The sequence below is a fragment of the Mandrillus leucophaeus genome, unplaced genomic scaffold, assembly GCF_000951045.1.
Source record: "Mandrillus leucophaeus isolate KB7577 unplaced genomic scaffold, Mleu.le_1.0 Scaffold121, whole genome shotgun sequence".
Classification (NCBI taxonomy): domain Eukaryota; kingdom Metazoa; phylum Chordata; class Mammalia; order Primates; family Cercopithecidae; genus Mandrillus; species Mandrillus leucophaeus.
The window spans coordinates 1,311,109-1,336,077 of record NW_012100432.1 but is presented as its reverse complement, the minus strand read 5'-3'; the positions used below and the strand labels follow the sequence as shown (position 1 = coordinate 1,336,077).

General features: G+C 35.6%; 1 protein-coding gene across 2 annotated transcripts; it reads left to right on the top strand.

Annotated features, from left to right (window-relative positions):
* Nucleotides 1-550: 550 nt before the first annotated feature.
* UBA3 (ubiquitin-like modifier activating enzyme 3) lies at nucleotides 551-23,481 on the top strand. 2 transcript variants are annotated; one of them, XM_011970951.1, is made up of 16 exons: nucleotides 551-799; nucleotides 3,043-3,123; nucleotides 6,742-6,824; nucleotides 10,336-10,416; nucleotides 14,378-14,421; nucleotides 14,997-15,061; nucleotides 15,369-15,524; nucleotides 16,328-16,430; nucleotides 16,587-16,700; nucleotides 20,908-20,961; nucleotides 21,402-21,438; nucleotides 21,524-21,605; nucleotides 21,934-22,034; nucleotides 22,153-22,216; nucleotides 22,311-22,365; nucleotides 22,687-23,481. In XM_011970951.1, the coding sequence occupies exons 1-16, from the start codon at nucleotides 680-682 to the stop codon at nucleotides 22,773-22,775; spliced, it is 1,329 nt and encodes a 442-aa protein (XP_011826341.1). In that variant the 5' UTR covers nucleotides 551-679; the 3' UTR covers nucleotides 22,776-23,481. The 2 variants fall into 2 exon arrangements, with proteins under 2 accessions (XP_011826341.1, XP_011826351.1); XM_011970961.1 differs by lacking the exon at nucleotides 3,043-3,123.
* The last annotated feature ends 1,488 nt before the right edge of the window (nucleotides 23,482-24,969 follow it).

The window sequence follows — 24,969 nt, the reverse complement described above, 5'->3', positions numbered from 1 at the left end:
TGAGAAAAGGAGAATCGCTTGAGCCCAGGCGGGCAAGGCTGCAGTGAGCTGCAATCATGCCACTGCACTCCAGCCTGGGCAACACAGTGAGACTCTGTCTCAAAAAAAAAAAAAAAAAGAAAAGAAAAAAAATAACCTCTATTTCTGAGAAAAGTGTGTGAAAAGTCCTCGCATCAAAATGATTTTTATATTACACCTTTGGAAAGGACACATAAATACTAAATTTGCATCAGACACATAAGCATCAAAATTCTCAAAGTGTGACTTTTTTTCTCTGTTGTATCTCATATTTCCTAATGCAAGTGTGTTGAAGCAACAGATTGAGGAAGTTTGCAGTGATTTTTTTTGTAAATACCAAATGTAGAGAAGTCAATTTCTCACACAGACCAATATCCTAAGTTGGACCTTGGATTTCTTTAGGAAACCAAAAACATGTAGACTGATTTATTTCATCCATTAGGTGAAATAAAAATAGAAACATGCAGTTCTTAACTTTAAGTGAATTGTATAATAGGCAAGAAAAAATTTCAAAGCATAAACATAATCACGCTGAAAATTTCCCTTTTTATTTGAGCAGGTCTGGTGTGGTTACCTTTTCATTTGGGGATACCATAATAGTTGTAGGTGGTTTTTTTTTCGTACTGATCTTTGCAGCTGAATTTACTGTGTTCTGTGCAGAATGGCTGTTGATGGTGGGTGTGGGGACACTGGAGACTGGGAAGGTCGCTGGAACCATGTAAAGAAGTTCCTCGAGCGATCTGGACCCTTCACACACCCTGATTTCGAACCGAGCACTGAAGTGAGAAACGTTTATTTTTAAATAACTGCTCTAATAGTTTAATGTTTCAAAACTAATAGAATGCTTCCTTTTTAATTTGCTCTTACAATGAAAATACTAATAAAATTGTTTTGTGAAACTAAATTTTTCTTAAAATATGAAATTGAATATTCACAACTGATTTTGTTTGAATGACTATTTGAGTCATCACATTTCTCATGTAATATAAGTTGAAAGTTTTCGTGAGAAAAATAACTTTATGACCTCATGTAAAAATTTAAAATTTCAGTTTAAAATGCTTTCTGAAACATACTCCCCTTTTGTAGTGCTACTGTGAGAAATTAATTTTTATAGGAATATAGATGTGCTTATTTAAATTTTGGAATTGAATTGGAATGAACATCTTAGCTTTGAGTATAATTAATTGCATGTTAAGAATTATGTGAGTACTAAATAATAGAGGCATAGAATTTTGGACTGATAGTGTCTTAAGGCAAGTGTTCAGTTATATGTGACTTATTTTTTTATTACAGGGTAGGGAAAAGTACTCTATAGCACATCTTTATGTCCTTTTGTATTTATAAAAAGATAATATTTTGAAATAGAAATATTGTGTTACTCCTATAAAATAACATGCAAACTCTTGGTTTGGCCCAGTGTCTCATCTGAATAACTTTCTCCTTTAATGCTGGGTAGAATTGAAAGCATTACAAATAAAAAAAAAGAAAAAAAGATTTGAAAGCATTAATTCTGTCTTTCTTTGGATAATACACTATATTTTCTTGTGCTTCTAAAATTTTTTTTTTTTGCCTGATAATTTAAGATTATTACTTCTGTTAAATGATTGTATTTCTGCTGATAAGGAATTGTCTATCTCATGTTTTGTGAGTTTTGCTCACTTTATTCAAAAGGAGATGTTGGCCAGGTAAGGTGTCTCATGCCTGTAATCCCGGCACTTTGGGAGGCCAAGGCGGGAGGATCACTTGAGCCCAAGAGTTCCAGACCACCCTGGGCAACATAGAGAGAACCCATCTCTAAAAAAAAAAAAAAATTAACTGGGCATGATGATACATGTCTTTGGTTTCAGCTACTCAAGAGGCTGAGGTGGGAGGATTGCTTGACTGCATCTGGAGGTGGAGGCTGCACGGAGCTCTGATCATGCCACAGCACTCCAGCCTGGGTGACACAGTGAGACTCTGTCTCATAAAGAAAAAAAAACCAGCCGTTACTCTCCCCGCGCCCCCCCTCCCCCACCCGATGGAGTTTTGCTCTTGTTACCCAGGCTGGAATGCAATGGCAGGATCTCAGCTCATGGTAACTTCTGCCTCCCAGGATCAAGTGATTCTCCTGCCTCAGCCTCCCGAGTAGCTGGGATTACAAGTGCCCACCATCACACCTAGCTAATTTTCTATATTTTTAGTAGAGATGGGGTTTCACCATGTTGGCCAGGCTGGTCTTTCCTGACCTCAGGTGATCCGCCCACCTCGACCTCCCGAAGGGCTGGGATTACAGGTGTGAGCCACAGTGCCCAGCCCTGTTACTCTTTTTACGTTATTGTTTTAGTCCTTTAAAAACCTGGGGCAGTGCTTGATCCTCTGTTTTTTAAATTTTTAAACTTTTATATTTTTGGGAGGTCAGTTAAATAACTGAATTTGATGTTCTGTATCCCTTTCCAAAATTTAAAAAACAAACTAGAGATAATTTTCCTTGTAAAAAATAGCCTTTTAATTTCCTACAATAAAAGGCAGTTTAAAAACATTAACGGCTGGACACAGTGGCTCTTGCCTGTAATCCCAGCACTTTGGGAGGCCGAGGTGGGCAGATCACTTGAGGTCAGGAGTTCGAGACCAGCCTGGCCCACATGGTGAAACCCCATCTCTACTAAAAATATAAAAATTAGCCAGGCGTGGTAGTGCATGCCTGTAATCCCAGCTACTGGAGAAGCTGAGGCAGGAGAATCACCTGAATCTGGGAGGTGGAGGTTGCAGTGAGCCGAGATCATATCACTGCACTCCAGCCTGTGAGCTCCGTCTCAAAAAAAAAAAAAAAAATTAACATTGAAACTTCTGAAATCATTAGAGTCTTAGAATTCCTGGTTCGATAGAATTCATAAATTTCAAATAATTGATCAAATACAAAGTCTGCTCTTTTTCCTAATTGTATTTTTTCATGGAAACATCAGAAACCATTTTAAAGTTTGTTGCTTTATTTATAGTCCTTGTGGTTATCACCCAGCTTTTAATATGCCTTTCCATTCTTTACAGTCTCTCCAGTTCTTGTTAGATACATGTAAAGTTCTAGTCATTGGAGCTGGCGGCTTAGGATGTGAGCTCCTGAAAAATCTGGTAATATATATATATATATAAATACATATTTTTTTCTTCTTTGTGATAAGTAAACCTTACTTATCTGTCATACTAGGAAATTTCTTGTGATTATTAACCTTTTCTCTTGAGCCTTTGTTAGATAAGTTTAGCATGTCAAATTCCAAACAGTAATTAAAATGGTAGAACTTTGGAACTTTTTAAATTCTAAAGCTCTCACCTATAAGGTTTTTGATAAAATTTCATACTTCCATTTTTTTCTCTGATCTTTAACAAATTTTGGTTCTTCCTGTGGCAAAACGCTCCTAACTTCAGTGAAGTAAATAACAAAACTGGTAATTCATATTTTAATGTATAGTTTCAAATAATTTATTATTTCTTTTGCTTCCCCAAATAACCCAGCTAGGCGGGTAAGGCATTGTCCAATTTAATATAGAGGGAGACATTGAGGTTTAGAGATGCTGGCTGACTTGCTGAAGTTTTTCTGGATTATAGCTATGTGCCTGGAATTGAATCCAGGTCATCAGTTCTTAGTTAAGTGTTCTTTTTCAGTGAACCATTAGGTCATTATATGACCTGATAAGACAATTGTGGACACCTAAGATTTGGGAAAGCTAAACCTTTACTGAACTTATTTCCATATATTTGGAAGTAAATTAAGTATACAATTTGATTTAATTAATTGGTTTCCTTGACTTTTTCTAATCACAAAATAACTTTTCATAAATCTTCATGAGTTTATTTAACACAAATGAGTAGAGGCAGAATTGGTTTAGAGTTATATGCTAGGCTTCTCATTGCTGTGTAGAAAAGTGGAAATGCTGGAATAGACTCTTTAGAACATAAAGCAGGTCACAGCCAGATGGAGGACCCTAATAATTGGCCAAGGGGGTTAAAGTTTAAATATAAACATAGCCACATTAGTTTTATTAAGAAACACTAATGTCACTTGAGTGAAGTTGTAAAAGTTTAAATGTACTTCACTGTATTTATGGAGGATGGGCATTGGTTTTTGTTAGGTATTATAAATGTACCTATAAAAGTTTCCTAAAGCTTATTAAATTTTGAAGCCATTATTTGCAAATGTGATATTTACTAATTTTAAGTGTAAAATAATTGAAGATTAAATCTGAAGATTAGTCACGAAGCAACTTTAAGAACTGGCCCTGTTCTTTATTGCATTATAGTAATCTTTTACACAAAAGAAGAAAACTAAGGGTTTTCAATTTTACTCCTTGTTTTGCTTATTTAATTCATTGTAAGCCCTCTAAAGGCTCATTCTAATGAAAAAGAACATGATATTAGGCCAGGCACGGTGGCACACGCCTGTAATCCCAGCACTTTGGGAGGCCGAGGCAGGTGTATCACAAGGTCAGGAGATTGAGACCATCCTGGCTAACACGGTGAAACCCTGTCTCTACTAAAAACTACCAAAAAAAATTAGCTGGGCGTGGTGGCAGGTGCCTGTAGTCCCAGCTACTCAGGAGGCTGAAGCGAGAGAATGGCGTGAACCTGGGAGGCAGAGCTTGTAGTGAGCCCAGATCACACCACTGCACTCCAGCCTGGGCGGCAGAGCGAGACTCTGTCTCAAATAATAATAATAATAATAATAATTATAACAATAATAATACTGGTTGAGCACATATTTATTGAGCCTCCTCCCCCATATGCCAAGCACCATTTTAGATGCTGAAGATACAGCATTGAACAAATAGAGATGTTTGCATTGGTGGGGCTCACATTTTAGTTGAATGAAAAAGTAAGTATATAGTATGTCAAATGGTGTGAAGGGAAAAGGTTTACAAAAAGGTGCTGTTTGAGTATGAAGGTGAGCAAATGAGCCATACAGATATCTGTAGGAAGAATATTCTAGTTAGAGAGAATAGCAGGTACAAAGCTATGAAGTGGAGCACTCCTGTTTGTTCAAGGACTGCAAGATGGCTATCATAGAGCAAAAGTGGGTTGGGGGAGCATTTTTGGAGACCATATCAGAGAGATAATGGGAGATGGAGGAGCTTGGAGTGGGTATCGCAAAAGACTTTGGAGGTTATTGTAAGTGCTCTGGCTTTTACTCTGAGTCATAAAGTCATTGGAGAGATTTATGCAATGAGAGACTTGACTGACTTTTCACCTAGATCACTGAGGCTGATGCATTGAGAATAGACTAAGGGAAGAGCAGGGAGGGGGAAGAAACAGACTAATTAGGAGATTATTACAGTCCTCTAGACAAGAGACAATGTGACTTGGAACAGGATGGTAGCATTGGAGGTGGTGACAGGTGGTCAGATTATGGATATATTTTGAAGATGGAATCAACAGGATTAACTGATGGATTGGTGGTGTGCTGTGAGAGAAAGAGAGGAATCAAGGATGATACAACAGAGTTTTTGCTCTGGGGGCGGGCACCTGGAAACATGGAGTTACTGCAATGAGGAAGATCTGGAAAAGAACAGATTTGGTGGTTGTGGTGAGCAAGAGTAATCAAGTTTGGTTTTGGAAACTGTTAAGTCTGAGATGTCTGCTAGATGGTCTATATCTTATAAGATCATCTGAGATTTTATAAGAACAAAGCACAAGGCTGCTCTGAATTCTAGCCAGTAAAGTAGGAGGAAAACTGAATGAACTGGAAAGCAATTTTTAAAAAGTGTTCAAATTCTCATGAGTGTGGTGACCAAATGAAGAACATGTTTTAGGGTGGAGGAAGTGACCCACCCCACCTAGTATCTCGGAAAGGTAAGGTCAGATAGACTGAGAATTGGTCATTGGAGTTAGCAATACGGAGGTTATTAGTGATCTTGACAAGTACAGTTTCTGTGGAGTGGTTGGGGCTAAAGTTTGAGAACAGTCAGAACTTTGAAAGCACAAATATGGATAAGTCTTAAAGATCGCTTGGTATATAAAGGGGTACAGAAAAATGGGGAAATTATTGTCAAGTTATTTGATCATCTAAGTAAACTGACCAAGACCAGAAAATCAATTAGTTATTGAGACTTATTTTTTTCAGTTTTTTGCATCTGCTGGTAAATTTGAATGTGGTTGTAGTATTAGAATTCATGGCATTGTTATTGAAACCTAACAGGTTTTTTGTTTTTTGCCTTTCCCTACTTTTTAAATTGCTTGCTCTTGACTCAGTGTCTTTTAAGATATTCCTTTTACATATACAGTCTACCTATGTGTGTGTTTTTATATGTCTTATAATAGTTACCATTTCTGAATTGTGGCATGCTTAATGTTAAGTAAACTAAGATAAAGCTTGTAGGAATTGCTTTTAATAATTATTTTGAAAAAATAATAGCAAGCATAGTAAAATTAAAGTATCCATCAATAGCAGTGAAGCAACAAATTTTACAGATGTGTTTATGGAATTATATACATATGTAAAATAGTTTTAATCTGTATAAATTTTGAGTTGTTCTCTTTTAGTTATAGATTATTTGAAACTGAGTGATTGTACACTTTTGACCTGTTCAGGAACTCTGAATTTTATATACCTGGCAAGACTCTTTTTCAGCCATTGAATACAATTACACAGAATTTATTACTGGGAATTTGTAGACTTAAGACTACATTGAAAACAAATATTAACATTTTTAAATGTGAGGAAACTTCTGCTTAATTGGATTGTTTTTGTTCCCACAGGCCTTGTCTGGTTTTAGACAGATTCATGTTATAGATATGGACACTATAGATGTTTCCAATCTAAATAGGCAGTTTTTATTTAGGTAAGTTTTAATATCTTAGTGGTTTTCTTTTTTTAAGCTCTGATAATCACTTGAACTTGTACATTGCAGTTTACTAATTTTTAAAAATGACTGAGAGGATAATACTAATTTTATTTTTAAAAAAACAAAACTACTACTCCCATTTTAGGTAAAGTTTTGTAAGAAAATTTCGGGCATCTTGGTGATAGTAGTTATGTAAACAAATACATGTTTTTGTTTTTTCAAAGGGGTCTCTTTCCAAAGGTTTATGTGATTTTGGGGAATATCCTCAGGTTAACTGTGCTCTGAAGAAAGAAAAGAACGGTAGCTCTTCCTCTAGTTGATGTCAGAAGAGAATACTGGCTGGAGTATTAGGCCCTAGTGAGAGATTGGCTGGGATTTGTGAGCCAAGGTTTGAATGGTGACTAGAGCAATAAAGTTGGGAAAGAGTTTGAGCTTTTCCTACAAGGGGAAAGAAAATGGAAAATCGAGGAGAGAAAAACTAGAACCAGTTGGAGTAGAACAAAGAGGGATGGTTACCTTAGGCATATATGGAATATAGAGAACATCAAGGAGTGATTTGTTAAAGATGAGTTTAAGAACAGAAGTAGAGGCCAGGCATGGTGGCTTTTGCCTGTAATCCCAACACTGGGAGGCTGAGGTAAGAGGATTGCTTGAGCCCAAGAGACAACAAAGGGAGACTTCGTCTCTACAAAAAAATAAAAAAATTAGCCGGCTGTGGTGTTGTGCACCTGTGGTCCCAGCTGCATAGGAAGCTGAGGTGGGAGGATCGTTTGACCCCAGGATCTCGAGGCTGCAGTGAACTGTGTTCATGCCACTGTAATCCAGTCTGGGCAACAAAGCAAGACCCCATCTCAATAAATAAATAAATAAATAAATAAATAAATAAATAAATAAAACCCGAAAAACAAAAACTGAAGTAGGCCATGTATCCAGACATGAAGAAATGTTCATTCATGAATTTAATATGTAATATTGAGGGGGTTTGAGTAGCTTAGGTAAAAGCGTGTATTTGTTAGTCAAAGGATACAGATACATAGAGATAAGGACTTTTATTTTCTCTCTCTAGTTAGTAAGTTTGCGTCTGTTACTGACAGTGCTCAAATTGTTCTGGGTATATAGAATAAAGTTGAGCTAGCCAAAAAGGTAACATTAAATTTTTGGATAGGCATAAAACCTCTACATTATCTTTGCGGAATATCTTAATGAGACTGAAGTATGGATTAAAATAAGTCAAGTTAATGAAGTGTAATTGCAGTGTGACCTTTATGTTTAACTCGTAAGCTTTATTTTTTGTTTGTTTTTTAACCCTTGAAATTTCCCTTCTCTATAGTAAAGTTTGTGGGCTCTGTCCAGCTTGTCAAATTTTGAGTTGTGAATGCTCTGAAAAAGATACCACTGAATGGATTGGTTATTGATACAGGTCATACCCTTTAATTTGTGGCTAAAATGGTTGAAGGTGGTAATAATGATATGTAGCAAGTACTTCTAAACTATCCATATTATTCATTTAATCTCAACAACCTCAGGGTAGATTCTTGTGTTCAACGTTAAATAATTTGGGCAGAGTGTCCTGCAAGGATGATGTGTGTGAAAGGCCATTTTATTGAGGTGGAGCAATCTGATCGCTTCATCCTGGAATGCTAAATTAACAAACAGTTCCCAGAAACCATCTAGGAGTTCTTTTGTTTGGGATCTGCTGTAAAAGCACATAGAATATATTACTTAAAATAATCTTAGAAGTCTGCTTTATCCCTTTTACATACCTAAGGAGCTTTCTGTGTGCAGAGCCATTGAATGCAATACTGAAATTAAGTTCTTTGATTTATGACAGGGCCTTTTCTATGTAAGTTAGTACAAAGTGAGGATAAAACATTTACCAAAAGTTTTGAATCAAAAAAGAACAGTGCTTTAGCCTGGCACGGTGGCTTATGCCTGTAAGCACAGCACATTGGGAGACTGAGGTGGGCAGATCACTTGAGGTCAGAAGTTGGAGACCAGCCTGGCCAACATGGTGAAGTCCCATGTCTGCTAAAAATACAAAAATTAGCCAGGTGTAGTGGCTCATGCCCATAGTCCCAGCTATACTCTGAAGGCTGAGACAGAAGATTTGCTTGAACCTGGGAGGCAGAGGCTGCAGTGAGCCGAGATTGCGCCACTGTACTCCAGCCTGGGCAACAGAGCGAGATTATGTCTCAAAAAAAAGAAAAATTGACATGCTAAAGTGTTTTTCTTTGAAATTCCAGATTTTTTTTCTATTAAGCACATGATTTATTATTTTCATTTATTTTAAAAGTATTTAGTCTCTGCTAGATATGAAGGAATATGAAGAGAGTAAGAACATGGTCACTTTCATCCAAATAATAGTCTAGTGGGTATCATAGACGTATATATAACAAACAAATATGTTATGAAAAAAGTAATAATGGTCTTATTATATACGTGGAGTGACTTCTCTGAGGAGAATATGGAAATATTAGGAAAGAAAATACCATTTGTATAGAACTTAGAGGAGGAAATTCATATCCTTTCCTATCCATATGTGTGGTTATTATTTAAGAGTGACCTTTTGAGGCTTTATATATTCAGCTTCTTTGATATAATAGTAACATTTGCAATTTTATCTGACACTTTTGGAATTATTCTTTCTTTAAAAACATGGTGCTGGGCGTGGTTTCTCACGCCTGTAATCCCAGCACTTTGGGAGGCTGAGACAGGCGGATCACCTGAGGTCAGGAGTTCGAGACCAGCCTGACCAACATGGCTAAACGCTGTCTGTACTAAAAATACAAAAACTAACTGGGCATGGTGGCAGGCGCCTGTAATCTCAATTACCTGGAGGCTGAGGCATGAGAATTGCTTGAACCTGGGAGGTGGAGGTTGCAGTGAACCGAGATCGTGCCACTGCACTCCAGCCTGGGCAACAGAGTGAGACTCCATCGCAAAAAGAAAAAAACATGGTTACAACTTCTTTTTTTTTTTTTTTTCCATTTTATATAGGGTTCAGTGAGATTTTTTTTTTCATGTAGCTCCTTAGGGGACACAAAGTTTGCTGCTTAATCAGCACACACAGGAAGAAGGGGATAAATGAAGGTTCTTGCATCCCAAGGATGAATCTTATTGTGTATATTTCAGCCAAGACCTGCGGAGTAACACCATAAGGTTCTAAGCTCTAAGAGTGGGATAATTTTTTACAGTGGAAAGTGGCCAGGAATCATAGCATTATTATGCTTTATCTGGGAGGAAGAACACTGTTCAGAGATTCACTTAATTAAAGCAATACTTAATTAGACTTGTCATGTTAATTTGGACCGTCAGCAAGCGTTGACATTTAAGGTTAAGTGACCGTTTACCAAAAGTTATTACTGAAATCAAAATACTTAGGCAAAAATATTCCTTCTAAATTTCCTATAAGTAAACTTACTGTGAATTTATTTTTATGTTTGAAAATAAGTTATGTAGATCATATAGATTTATAATATGAATTATAATTTAAATATTTTTCCTGTAGGCCTAAAGATATTGGAAGACCTAAGGCTGAAGTTGCTGCAGAATTTCTAAATGACAGAGTTCCTAATTGCAATGTAGTTCCGTATCCTTTTGACAAAAAGAAAATTCTTAATTTTTAAAAGCTTTTTTCCTTTATTATAAGAGATATTTAAAAGAGAATACAGATAAGCAAGAGGGAAAAAAAAATCAGCAGTAGTAACTTTATTACCGAGATAACTGCTGGTAACATTTTGCTATCTATTCTTCCAGTCTTTTCTTTACGGTTATATAAGTGTTTTTTTGGCCCTGATTTTTAACTTAAGTTTATAAAGCCTGTTTCATCATCTACTTTATTTTGCATTATTGCCCTTAATCAGTATCAATTACATATCTCCTTTACTAGAGTGTAAATTCCTAGACTGGATCCAATTAATCTTTGTTTCCTTATAGTAGCAGACAGAGTAGACAGTCAATATAGTATTAGCCAAATGGAAGGTACTTGAGAGTAAATTTATTTTTACAATAAATATGTCTTTAAAAAGGAGTATTTACACTGTAGTTTGAATTTAGATCTGGAGAACTTTTGGCATTTTATAGAAAGTCAGAAGATGTGATTTCTATGTAGGAAGTCCCACAGAATTCAAAATCAACATACCAGTGAACTTGTGAAAACTAACGTTAAATACAATGCCATTTACAAGTGCTTACAAATAAAAATAAATACTTAGATGTAAACTAACAAGCTAAGTAAGATTTATATAGTGAAAAACTACAAACTACTGATGAAAGAAATCAAAGAAAATCTAAATAAATGGAGAGATAGTCCATCTTCAAAGATTGGAAGATTAAATATAGTAAAGATGTCATTTCTCTGTAAATTTGTATACATATATACCATAGTTTCTATTAAAATCCCAGCAAAATTGTCGATACAGATGATCTTCTTCTAAAATTTACATAAACAAAGGAATACCTACTACAGTTCTGAAAAAGAAAGTGGGAGGAATCACTATCCAAATTGTAGACTTATTATATAGCTGTAGTAATCCAGACTCAGTGGCATTATCAGAGGGATATATAGATGACTAGAACAGAATAGGGAAGCCAGAAATAGCCCCATATAAGTATGGCCAATTTATTTTTGATAAAGATGCAAAACAGTTCAATGGAAGAAGCATAGTCTTCAACAAATTGTACTGGAGCAATTTCATATCCATAGGCAAAAGATGAATTTTGACCTAAACATCTTATACAAAATTAACTCAAAATGGATTATAGGTATAAATATAAAATGTAAAATGGGCCAGACATGGTGGTTCATGCCTGTAATTCCAGCACTTCGGGAGGCCAAGGTGGGTGGATCACTTGAGGTCAGGAGTTCGAGATCAGCCTGGGCAACATGGTGAAACCCCATCTCTACTAAAAATACAAAAATTAGCTGGACACAGTGGCATGTACCTGTAATCCCAGCTACTCAGGAGGCTGAGATGGAAGAATCGCTTGACCCTGGGAGACTGAGGTTGCAGTGAGCTGAAATCGCACCACTGCACCCCAGCCTGGGTGACAGAGTGAGACTCCATCTCAAAAAAAAAAAAAAAAAACAAACAAACCATAAAATGATAGAACTTTAGGGTTTGGTGGAGAGTGCTTAGGTCAGCCACATCAAAAGCAAGACCTATAAAAGGTGGGGCATGGTGGTGCAGATCACTGAGGAAGCAGTGAGCTTTTGTCACACCACTACAGAGTCCTGGCTGTTTGGGAGGCTGAGGTGGGAGGATTGCTTGATGCTAGGAGTTTGAGGCTATAGTAGGCTGTGGTCATACTGTGAATAGCCACTGCATTCCAGCCTGGGCATGATGTAGTGAGGCATCATCTCTAAAAAATTAAAATAATTTTGTGTAAAAGCATGACCAATACAAGGAAAAAATTGCTACAATGAACTTCATCAGAATTAAAAACTTGCTGTGTGAAAGACCGTCTTAAAGGGATGAAGAAAAGCCGCAGACTGGAGAAAATACTTGTAAAGCATCTGACAGGACTCTCATATCTAGAGTATATAATGAACTCTAAAAACTCAACAGTAAAAAAAAATTCAATTAGAAAATAGACAAAAGATAGGAAGAGATGTTTTACTAAAAAGGATGACAAAAGCACATGAAAAGATATTTCACATCAAACCAAGACCACCATGAGCGATACTGTTATACAGCTATTAGACAAAAAAAAAAGCCAGTGTCAAAAGGTTGTATACTACATGATTCTGTTTATATAATATTCTTGAAATTACAGAATTACAGAGATGGCTGGGTGTGGTGGTTCAGGCCAGCACTTTGGGAGGCTGAGGCGGGAAGATCACTTGAGCCTGGTTGTTTGAGACCAGCCTAGGCAACAAATGAGACCCTATTTCTGTAAAAACTAGAAAAATTAGCTGGGCATGGTGGCACATGCCTGTAGTCCCAGCTATTTAGGGGGCTGAGGCAGGAGGATCAGTTAAACCCAGGATGTGGAGGCTGCAGTGAGCTTTGATTGTGCCACTGCACTGTAGCCTGAGTGACAGAGTGAAACCTTGTCTCAGAAAGAAAAAAAAAATATAGAGATGGAGCACAGATTAGTGGTTACCAGGGACTAGGCATGGAGGCGAGGAATGGTCTGACTGACTATAAAGACATAGCAAGAGAGAGATCTTTGTTGTGGTAGAATAGTTATGTGTGTTGCCTGGGGTGGTGGTTACACAAATCTATGTGTGTTTAAATGACAGAATTATAAACACACATTGTACCAATGTTCTGTTCATGGTTTTGGTACTGTACTATAGTAAGATGTAACTGGGAAAGGTGCATGGTACCTACCTATACTGTCTATGCAACTTACTGTGAATCTATATTATTTCAAAATAAAGAGCTTAAAAATGCAAATACAGGCCCCTGTAGGGAAAAAGGAAGAATTGAGTTGGTGGGGGTGGGTTGGTTATTGGGGGGCACTCAGTTAGTCTATCCCCATTATGTGGGCCTGGGAAACTTTGGGTATTTTCTAGAAATTCAGATTAGATTTCTTAGTCTGACTCTTGGTTCCCTGATTGTCATTCCTCCACTGTTTGCGTTGTTTGTTTTTTGACCTCTTTGTAGCTGTAGCTTCGGTCTCCTGCTTGCCTAGTATTCAAAGGAAATAGAGGTCTGAATGGCTGAGGGCTAGAATTGAAATTATTGTTCATAGCTTTATTTGTAGGCAAGAATTAAAAATCTAGAGGAAGCATGGATTGTCCCTTTTTTCTCTGTATTGCTTTTAAAAAATTTATAGTGGACTATTTATCTTCACTTTAGAGAAGTAGCATAATTTATAAATTATTAAACAATTGCTCCATTCATTAGAAAAATTAAAACAAGTTTTTGCACACATGTGCTATTAAAACGTTAAGTGCTATATTGACTCACCCACAGTCAATTTTGAATGGGGTTTCCTTTTTAGCCTCCAGGGATGGGAAGACTGGCAAGGGTTTGGTAGGGAAACTTGAAAACTGAGTTAAATGAGAAAGGTAGAAAAAATTCATACTTTGTCTCCTCCCCACAAAAAATAAAAACAGTAAAATCTTTACCACCTGAAAAAGCTTTGAAATTTTGTGTATGTTAAAAAAATGAGCTTTGCAGTAACTCTTAAAATCACCTAGCAAATAGGAACTATAATGTGCATCTTTCCTTCACTAAAACATTTATTGCATCTCTTCTTGATGCTGATGATTGAAGATACACATTCTGCTTTCCTGGGACTTACGGTTTTATACAAAAACCAAAGCAAAGTAGGAAGTATACCTCCTTCCAAAGGCATAAATATAATGATATGGGGGTCCAGGAATGAGAAAAAGTAAGTAGTTAGGGGAGGAATGGCAGAAAAGTTTTGTCAGAAAGGAGAGTTGTGTTCATTTAGTCAGATTCCTTGAATTCCACTGATGTGAACATTGATTACTTATTTCTTGTTTTAAATATATGCAGAGTGTGTTCCTTATGGCATTGTCAAAGTCATTTTAGAAATTAAAACTTAGCCGCTTAAGTTCCTTTACTTATATTCAGACATTTCAACAAGATTCAAGATTTTAACGACACTTTCTATCGACGTAAGTTTTTTACTTGAAATTAAATGCTCACTAGATTCTTAGAATTTTTTAGTTGGTAGCTGTTCGAATATTGCTAGCTATTTGAAGGCTGTTTCTTCACTTGCTTTCCTCTCTCACAGTTGGCTTTTCAGTAATGTTGCTGATAGACTGAAAAGAGAGTGCTAGTTTTAGCTGACATGACTAGCTACAATTTTCTATGCTGACCTGAATGAGAGTTCACTCAAGGAATAGGAACTCTGAGAGCGTATGTGGGATTACAATAAAAAGTGCTTGTGGTTTTTTGTTTGTTTCTTAGAAAGTGCAAATTATTTTTTGCAAGTGCTTTTTTTTTTTTATTAGTAAACTTTATTTTTTAGGACAGTTTTATGTTTACAACAAAATTGAACAGAAAATTTTTGAAAACTTGGGTTCTCATAGAGCTTGGAGCTTCCTTTTCCCACAAACACACAACCTTCCTAATCAACATCCTGCACCAGAGTGGTACATTTGTTGCAGTTGATGAATCTACATTGAAAGATCATCATGCAACTACATATTTAAAAACTAAAGTTGCTTTTTTTTTTTTTTTTTTGTAGAATTTCATATTATTGTATGTGGACTGGACTCTATCATTGCCAGAAGATGGATAAATGGCATGCTGGTAAAGACTTTGGTTTTGTTATAGTTCTCTGAAGTTCTTGCTGCTGTGCTTCACATCCGCAAAATTAGAATTGATATCATATTTTTGAAAAATCAGAGTTTAATTTTGAATTAAGTATATTTACTTCATTGTTTATTGCCAGTCATTGGTTTTCAGGTGAAGACACAAATTGTTAATATTATAATCCCTTGATTTGATACATTGGTATTCAATAGCACAACCGACTCATAGAATTACTTGAAAGCATACTTCTTCTTTTGAATTCTTATCCCCTTCTCCTTTAAAGCCCTTCAAATTGTTTTCCTAGATATCTCTTCTAAATTATGAAGATGGTGTCTTAGATCCAAGCTCCATTGTCCCTTTGATAGATGGGGGGACAGAAGGTTTTAAAGGAAATGCCCGGGTGATTCTGCCTGGAATGACTGCTTGTATCGAATGCACACTGGAACTTTATCCACCACAGGTAATCAAAAAAGCACCTGTATTTCTTTTATAGTATCTTGGCATGGAATTAGGGATTAATTATTAAGTCTAGTTAATATTTAGAAATTTTAATTAGAGGTAGCTGTATTTTAAAAATTACACTAAGAAGAAAGATAAAATATGAAATTCTGCTCTATTTGAGGAAAGATATGAACCGAGTACCTTGTTTTGATACTATTCTGTTTTCATACTTTATTTGTATTTTTTATTTGGGGAGTAGATATCAAGTAGAATTACAAAGCTGTATATTGATGTCGAGCTGTAATCTATGTGGTTTTCACCTGTATTTATTTCAGGGAAATAAAGATACCAGGGATGAGAATGATCTTTCCAAGGATGGGGCTTTTTGATTTACATACCCACTTTAAAGAACAGTTGAAATTTTGAATAATAAATGTAAACAATTTTATGAGTATTCACTTGGGATTCACTTAGCTCTGAATTTGCTTTTGTTTTGGTTTGTTTTATACTTAAATATTAGGTAAACATAACAAGGTCTTCATATTTGAGAATCTGTTCAGTATTTTTCTTCTCATAGTCTAACAAAGCTTAAATTTTATATACCTTGTAAATGTAAGGCAAACCTGTCTTTATAGGCACGTCAACCTAAGTGAAGTGACTCAGATAATCTATATTAGTTTGAGAGGCATTTTTAATGGTATACAATATTTTGAGTTGAAACAAATTATATGAAACTGTTAAGAACTAGATCATAACTGGAAGTTGCATTTTAAAATAATTCATCATTTAAAATTCACTAAAAAGGACAAACTGTGGTTTTAGGTTAATTTTCCCATGTGCACCATTGCATCTATGCCCAGGCTACCAGAACACTGTATTGAGTATGTAAGGATGTTGCAGTGGCCTAAGGAGCAGCCTTTTGGAGGTAATAAACCTGATTTAATAATCTAGGATTACATAAAATACGTATTTTTTCTATATTATTCCTTTGGATAATTTCATTAAAAACATACTGTTTTATGATTACATATTCCTGTCTTTTCTCTCTCTCTCTCTCTCTCTTCCTTTTTTTTTTAAACAGAAGGGGTTCCATTAGATGGAGATGATCCTGAACATATACAATGGATTTTCCAAAAATCCCTAGAGAGAGCATCACAATATAATATTAGGGGTGTTACGTATAGACTCACTCAAGGTAAGTCAGCGAATTGTCATGAATTATGATGTTGGGATGACTTAGGGCTGGGATGCTTTCAGGAGAATAATTGGTAAGTGAGTTTAGACAGTACCGTCCACTTGAAGTTCAGTAAAGGTACCATGTAATTATAGTACTTATTAGCTAGAGGGAATTTAATAAAATTATTGAATCTTACTTACTTAGGCTGTAAGTCATCCAAGTCAAACTGTCCACTTTATCTTCCACTGAATTCATGACCTCCTAGAGACAGTCTGTTTCACATTTGGACAGGACTGTTAGGCAAGTTTGTATATATTGAACAGAAATTGTCTTCAGGCCAGCTGCTGTGGCTCATACCTGTAATCCCAGCACTTTGGGAGGCTGAGGCGGGCGGATCACCTGAGGTCAAGAGTTCGAGACCAGTGTGACCCACATGGCAAAACCCTGTCTCTACTAAAAACAAAAAATTAGCTGGGTGTGGTGATGCATGCCTGTAATCCCAGCTACTCAGGAAGCTGAGGCAGGAGAATCGCTTGAACCCAGGAAGCCGAGGTTTCAGTGAGCCTGAGATTGCGCCATTGCATTCCAGCCCAGGCAACAAGAAACAAAACTTCGTCTCAAAAAACCAAACAAACAAAAAAATGGAAATCGTCTTTGGTTTGGTCTGAGTGTTGTCTCAGTACCATATACAATCTAATTCCCTTTTAAGTAATAACTTTTAACATATTGAGGACAGTGATCACATCCTTTGCACATTTTTATCAGTGCCATAAACCTCCCTAGTTACTTTCTTTAACCCTGTATTAGTTCATAAAAGAATAATTGAGACTGGGTAATTTATTAAGGAAAGAGGTTCATTTGGCTCATAGTTCTGCAGGCTGTGTGAGCATGGCACCAACATCTACTTGGCTTCTGGTGAGACCTCAGGAAGCTTTTACTCATGGTGAAAGCTAAGGGAGATGGCAAGGTATGTCATATGACAGTAGAGGAAGCAAGAGAGAGAGGAGGGAATACCAGGCTTCTTTTAACAACCAGCTCTTGCATGAACTTAATATCACAGGGAGCGCACCAAGCCATGCATGTGGGATTTGCCCTAATGGTCCAAACACCTCCCACTAGGCCCCACCTCCAACACTGGGGAATCACATTTCAGTATGAGATTTGGAGGGGACAAATATCCAAACTATATCCAACCCTTTGATATGTTGTACAACTTCAGGTTCTCATGTTGTTTTTCTCTAATCATATTCCAGCTATCCATATTGGTTAACTGGAATATAGTTAGAGAAAACAACTTTTCCTAATTGTTCAGGCCAGCATGCAGCATTATGTGACTGGTCTTATTTTAGATAATAGACTTCTGATAACTGATGCAGTCTTAAAGGAGAGCAGGTATTTATGTTATTGTTTGTTCGTTGTTTACATTGATGCTATACTTTCGATTCTTTGATGTTACTAGCCACTGAAAGCTGGATGTTTTGTCCACATATACAATTGCTAAGCCACATCTGCCTATTATAAACGTGGCAGTTTGGGGAGCGTCTTTTTTTTTTTTTTCTTAATATCCAAGTATAGGTCCTTGCAAATATATTCTTAAAATTCAACCTGCTTTTTTCTCTTTATATGTATTCTGCCAACTTACCTGGTGTTTCTAGTTTCCTGTTTTGATAATTATATCTTTTATTTCTTTTTCAAATAATTGATTAAAAATTGTAATAAGACTGAACTGTCTGAGAACAGACATCTGAATCATACTTCTGGCCAGGCCCTTTTAGGTTTATCTCATTCTGTTCATCAGACCTCCTTGAGTACTTTGTATTTCTTTATCTTGTTCACGAGAATGTCATGAAAAATCTTTCCAGATCCTCTCCTGAAGCCTAGGTATACTATCTTTTGCATTTTCCTGAGTTGCTAAGCTAGTCATAGTAGCCAAATGAGGCTACTCCAACATGATTTGTCTAGTAACCAGTCATGCTCAATTGTAGTGATCGATGTTTCCAATCTAGTTACAGTTTCCTTTTTTAGAATTTTGCCCAAGATCATTACCAAGTTCACCAGAATGAGCTTTGTCTTCTTTTGAAAATCTGCCATTTCTCTCCTGTGATTGTTTCCTTGTATTTACTGATCTCATAACATCATTTTAAAATTCCATTTTATACTTAATCCTTGTTGCCCTCTGCATTCTCACTACACTGACCTGCTTTGTGTTTCTTGAACACACCAAGTTCATTTGTACCTTAGAGCTTTAATACTCCCCAGTTCCTTTCCTTGGATCCCCTCAGGCTGACTCCTCATCTCTTAGGTGTCTGCTTGGCTAGTTTTCCTAATCATTCAACCTGAAATGACTTCTGAGCCATTCACCATTCTATTTTTTTGGTAATTGCTCAGAACTAATTAATGGTAGCCTCATTCTCCTATGCAAAGAATATTTCATACTTACACTCTCTTACATCCTTGCCCCAGGACCAGGACCATTGCCGTTGTTGTTTACAAACAGCTCTTTCCTCAGGTCGTTTCATGGCTGTATCTTTCTCATGGCTTAGGTTTCAGCTCAAATTGTCACCTCTCCAAGGAGGCCTTCCCTGACCATTCTGTCTAATGGGCTGCATCCTTCATTCTCACTCTAACACATACCTCATTTTCTTCATAGAACCCTTCAATATCTGAGGTGTTCCAAGTATTTACTTTTGTGTGATCTCCTCTACCAAAATGAAATCACTATATGAGCAGATACTTTTTTTCACTGCTACTGTGCACAACACCTAGAATGGTGTCTGCAGCATGTGTTACACATATTTGCTAATTGTTAGAATTCACAAATGAATTCAGTGTGTGCTAATCAGGAACTGTAAACTCCCCATTTTAATATGCAGTCTCATTCATCCTTCTTTACCTTTTACCAGGGCTTGGTGTGTACTTTCTAGCCTGATGAATGAGGGCCTCAACAAGGAGTACAGAAAGAGAACTGGAAGTGAAGTTGCACAAGCCCGTGGTTCTATCTATTCTGTGATTTTCCCCCTTGTTCTCAGTGTAACAGAAAGTTACCTTTCTGCCCACTCTAGCTTTTTTTGGTCAAAGGGCAGGGGTATGGGTGGCAGGGGTTGGAGAAAGAGGGGAGTCCTTACCATTTTGGCAATGTTCTTACTGGGCAGCATCTCTTATACTCTTCACTGTTTGTAACTACCACTTCCTCCTTTCAGTACATCCTGCTACATGTGGTTCACTGGAGAGCTTCCAGTTTAACCATCATGCAGTTTATCTCTTTTTAAATTTCCTCTTCTCCAAAACTATAGAGAATCGTATGGTCACAGTCAACTTTTTAAAAAAGTTTTCCAGCCTTCGTAACTGTCTTTCTTTCATGTCTTCTTAACTACTTGCCGTTTTTCCTTAAGTTTTTGAAACCTTCCTATACTTGGAGTCTTGGGAACACATCTTGTAGTGCTTCCTCACACTCTGAAATAATATGGCTACTTTTTCCTGAAGTTTTTGTCTTCTAAAATGAACAATTCAAATATAGTTATAAAGTGGAGTATTTATTTTGTACTTTTAAAAAATGGTTTAACGTGGAGCTTTGTTTATTCCTAATATGTGAATAATACTGATGTGAAAAATGTGGAATTGAAGTAGAAAACTGTATTTAATATTTTGTGTAGCCTCAGTTGTAAAAGATAATAAAGGGCAGTGTTTCTTTTTTTGTGAATGTTTGTGAATCAAATGACTGAAACTGCTATAGGAATAATTAGATAACACTTATTCTTCATGGTGTATCAGTTAATATCTGTGTTCATATACCATCCCCACCTCTTGCTAAGTATATAGCTGTGGATAAATTATTAAATTTCTCTCAGTCTCACTTTTCTTATGTTTAAAATCAGAGTAATTAACATGAGGATGTTATTAAAATTAAATAATATCTTATTTAGTCTTTACATTGTGCCTGGAACATAGTAAATACTCTAAATTGTTAACTTTTATGATGTTATTGTTTCACCTTTCTGTAGTACTTACTTGAGAGAGTTTTCTTTGCTACAGTAGCTTAAGATTCTGAATTTACTACAAAATGATGGGAATGTGAAAGATTGTTTCATGGTTAAATTTATTTTCTGGCTTGAAAGTCTGAAAAATCAAGTTTTAGAAAATGGTATTTAATAATCATGCCTTCTAATTTAAGAGAACTCTTTCATTTTAAAGAGATGACCATATTTTAATTGATATATTTTTTCAGGGGTAGTAAAAAGAATCATTCCTGCAGTAGCTTCCACAAATGCCGTCATTGCAGGTGAGGAAAAAAAGGCCATCACGTAGTTTATTTTGCTTCCTTTAGTTTTTGACGTTGCTGCAGCTTTTTTATGTTGTAGGAATTTGATATCTTCTTGGATGGGTTGTGTAACTAAGCTGTCAAAAAAGAACTAGCCATTAGACTTTGCATATTTTTTTCTTACATTATATCTTAAGTTCTCTGCAGTCAAGAGACATTTTAGTTCCATTTGAAGCAGGTCGTTTATTAATCTGATAAACAAGAAAAACATGTAATGTTACTCTATTACTTGAATCACACAAAACAAATATAAAATTTGTTACTTTCTCAGTTTTTAAAAATTGGAATATATCTTTTTTAATGAAGAGCCAATGTAGATTTATCTGTTCTGATTTATAACTGACTTTTAACATGCCTGATTTCCATTGAGTTAAAGAACCTGTATTTTCTCCCCCCTTCAGCTGTGTGTGCCACTGAGGTTTTTAAAATAGCCACAAGGTAATGGGTTTCATTTTTAATATGTATGTAAATCCATATTTTGACTTGGTTCAATTATATAAAGATGAACATTTTTTCATTACAGTGCATACATTCCCTTGAATAATTACTTAGTGTTCAATGATGTAGATGGGCTGTATACATACACATTTGAAGCAGAAAGAAAGGTTAGTAGTATTAAGAACACATTTTTGATCATGCATATTTTGATTTTTAAATATTATTGGTTAGAAATTTGAACAAAGTCACCCATACATTTTCTAACTTCCAGAACTCTACTTATTATGTGTCTTTTGCTTTATAGCCTGAAATAACTCTATAACGAAGTAATTTAAAAGAAATGGTCTATTATGGAAAGCCAGGCTTTAAAGCATAAAAATTTTTTCATAGGAAATATGCATGATTATAAAACAACCTGATTTTTATTTTATTGTTCATAAAGAGACTAGTATTGGTACATGTGCTGCTGTAATTTGTTGTGTATTATGTGTGTAGGAAAACTGCCCAGCTTGTAGCCAGCTTCCTCAAAATATTCAGTTTTCTCCATCAGCTAAACTACAGGAGGTTTTGGATTATCTAACCAATAGTGCTTCTTTGTAAGTATTGTAGATTTTTGTTATGTCGTAAAATCATCTTTGTGATTTTTGAAACCTTAGAAACGTTATCTTTTGATAAAAATGATGTTTGATGCTTCTCTCTCTTCATAATATTCAGGCAAATGAAATCTCCAGCCATTACAGCCACTCTAGAGGGAAAAAATAGAACACTTTACTTACAGGTTATCAATGTGTATTTTTAATTTTTTTCAGAAAATTATATCAAGTTTTATTTTACTTTAATGTGTCTTACATTAAAATAATTTTGTTTTCTAGTCGGTAACCTCTATTGAAGAACGAACAAGGCCAAATCTCTCCAAAACATTGAAAGGTATTTTAAATAGGGTATTTACTAATTGTTTTTTTTTTCTTTTCTCTCTTTTTGGTGAAAGTAATCAGTGCTTGTTCTAGATTTCCTCTTAATGCCTTGTATACGGTCAGGTAATAATTATAACTTTAGACATTAATAGAATTAATTGCTCTTTTAGTAGATTATTTTAGAATCTCTAAGATATCAAATATTACTCTGATTAAAGAGGATTGGATTTTCATGTTTTTCTAGACCATAATACTCTATAGTTTGTTTACGTGTGTATTATCCTTTCTGTTGAGATTTTTTTTGCTTGTATTAATTATATTTTTTCTGTTTTAGAATTGGGGCTCGTTGATGGACAAGAACTGGCGGTTGCTGATGTCACCACCCCACAGACTGTACTATTCAAACTTCATTTTACTTCTTAAGGAAAATCTCCACACAATAGAACACTTATGGAAATAATATACTTTGTGGATGCTAAGAAGTTTAATTGATGTTATTTTTAGCAATAGTGTTGCTGCGATTTGTCTTTTTTTATATAATGAACCACTCTTTTTTAACTTTGTAACTTGCCCTTGAAGACAGAATTTTGGTGTTGGTGCTTGTAAGCATTTTCGTTAATAATATGAGAAATGATACCTGGAGAGAGAGATTATGAGCAAATGTATTGCTTCTTTTAGAGGAGGAGGCATACACCCTCTTTTGTGTGAATTTTGTTATTATGGTCAAAGAATGCATTCCTAGTTTTCATTTGAGCACCCAAATACACAAAAGATTTCCCTTTAAAGAAAATAAAGAATTAAGTTTTAAATAACATTAAATTTTACAATCCGACATCTGGAGTATATTGAACATAGGCTATTTCTTGATTTAATACTCATTTAATTGTGGCCATCCAAATGAATATTATTGCAGAATTTATCTTGTCCATAATAATTTGTAAATGGTGTTATAGCTAAATACCTGTGCATGAAAATGGGCAATATTTTCATCTGTTTACTTGTAGTGCCATAGAGGCCAATATGCACAATATTAACTAATGCCAAGACATGGCTGTTTAAAAAATTTAATGTTCAAACAGTTATCACTGATGCTTTTGCACTATTTATTAATAAAATCATATATTGTATACTTCTTTCACTGAAGTTTTTAAAAGTACATTGAAGGTAATCAGTAGTTCCGTGGTAATATAGGAATAATTTTTAAATGTGTAGCAGAATTACATCAAATTTTTATTTCTCTTAATACTTTTGCTACAGCGATTTCTATAGTAAAAATTTACTGGTTTAATTTAACTTGCTGTATCAATAATATAATTTTTTTTTTTTTTGGAGACAGTTTCACTCTTGTTGCCAAGGCTGGAGTGCAATGGTGTGACCTCAGCTCACTGCAACCTCTGCCTCCCCAGTTCAGGCAATTCTCCTGCCTCAGCCTCCTGAGTAACTGGGATGACAGGCGCCTGCCACCATGCACGGCTAATTTTTTGTATTTTTAGTAGGGACGGGGTTTCACCATATTGGCCAGGCTGGTCTCGAACTCCTGACCTCAGGTGATCCACCCGCCTCAGCTTCCCAAAGTGCTGGTCAGTGCATGAGCCACCATGCCTGACTGTGTTTTTGTTTCTTTTAAGTGAATAAAACTTGAAACAAAATTAAGCACAAATACTAAGAAAGTAGGTGCTAGTATTTTAATATGAGAACTAGTATGTGTTCTCATTCCTTGTTTTTGACTTAGAAGGCAGTTTTCTGTTCAAATGTTCTTTGGTTACTTATGTGTCACTCAAGTTTTCATTAATCTTTCTAGCTACAAATTGACAAATAAGTTTTGTTATAAAACCACACGGAATAAATTTATATGCTCTACCTGAAAAGTTATAGATGCAGCCTACAATTTTGAAAGTGAAGGAACTAAAATTTAACACCATATAGGTGCTGTAATAATTCTCAAAGTAGCATTGTAAGAAGGTGACTATCTCCATCTGAGAGCTGAATAAATAGTTTTAGATGGTTTAGGTAGGTTATTTAGCCAAAGCTGTACAATTAGAAGTCTTGGAACTGTAATTATATAGCTAATTTCAACCCGAATCTGCCCCAAATCTCCTCTGCAGACTAGCTCTTTGAAAGTACTTGAGTTACTTAGTACTACTTGTGTAAATGACTAAATTGTTAGTTTTAACATGCAAATTTTTATTGTAGTTAGACAAAATTATTGGAAGATGATTATAACTTCTTAAGGGGTTCAATCTGATTTTTTAAAAGAAAAATAATTCTTTTTTGCAGAGTTCCTTGCAGTGAGGTAAAATATTCAAATATGGGAGGCAGGCATATAAGGTAAATGACCACAGCAGGGAGGGTGTAATAAGATGAGTGATAGAGGTCTGTGGCAAACTGGAGTGAGTGAAAATTATTGGTGACCACTCTAGCTGACTATTCCCATGCTTGGTATTCATATTTTTCAAAAGCAGCTGGAAATCCAGATTGTTGAATGAAGTCTGGCTTTTAAATGTTGATAGGATTTTGTCTTTAACTTGGGCTCAAACCAAATATAGCTGCAGACTGGATTAGGAAGGCCACCAGTTTAAGGTATTTTTCCATGTCCAAATGTTTGAAGAGAATGCAC

Excerpts from the sequence above, each read along its gene's own strand:
- UBA3 (XM_011970951.1), top strand. The coding sequence starts at position 680 with ATGGCTGTTGATGGTGGGTGTGGGGACACTGGAGACTGGGAAGGTCGC. Across the intron at positions 20,962-21,401 it reads CACAAATGCCGTCATTGCAG|CTGTGTGTGCCACTGAGGTT; the intron begins GTGAGGAAAAAA and ends TCCCCCCTTCAG. Across the intron at positions 22,217-22,310 it reads ATAGAACACTTTACTTACAG|TCGGTAACCTCTATTGAAGA; the intron begins GTTATCAATGTG and ends TTTGTTTTCTAG.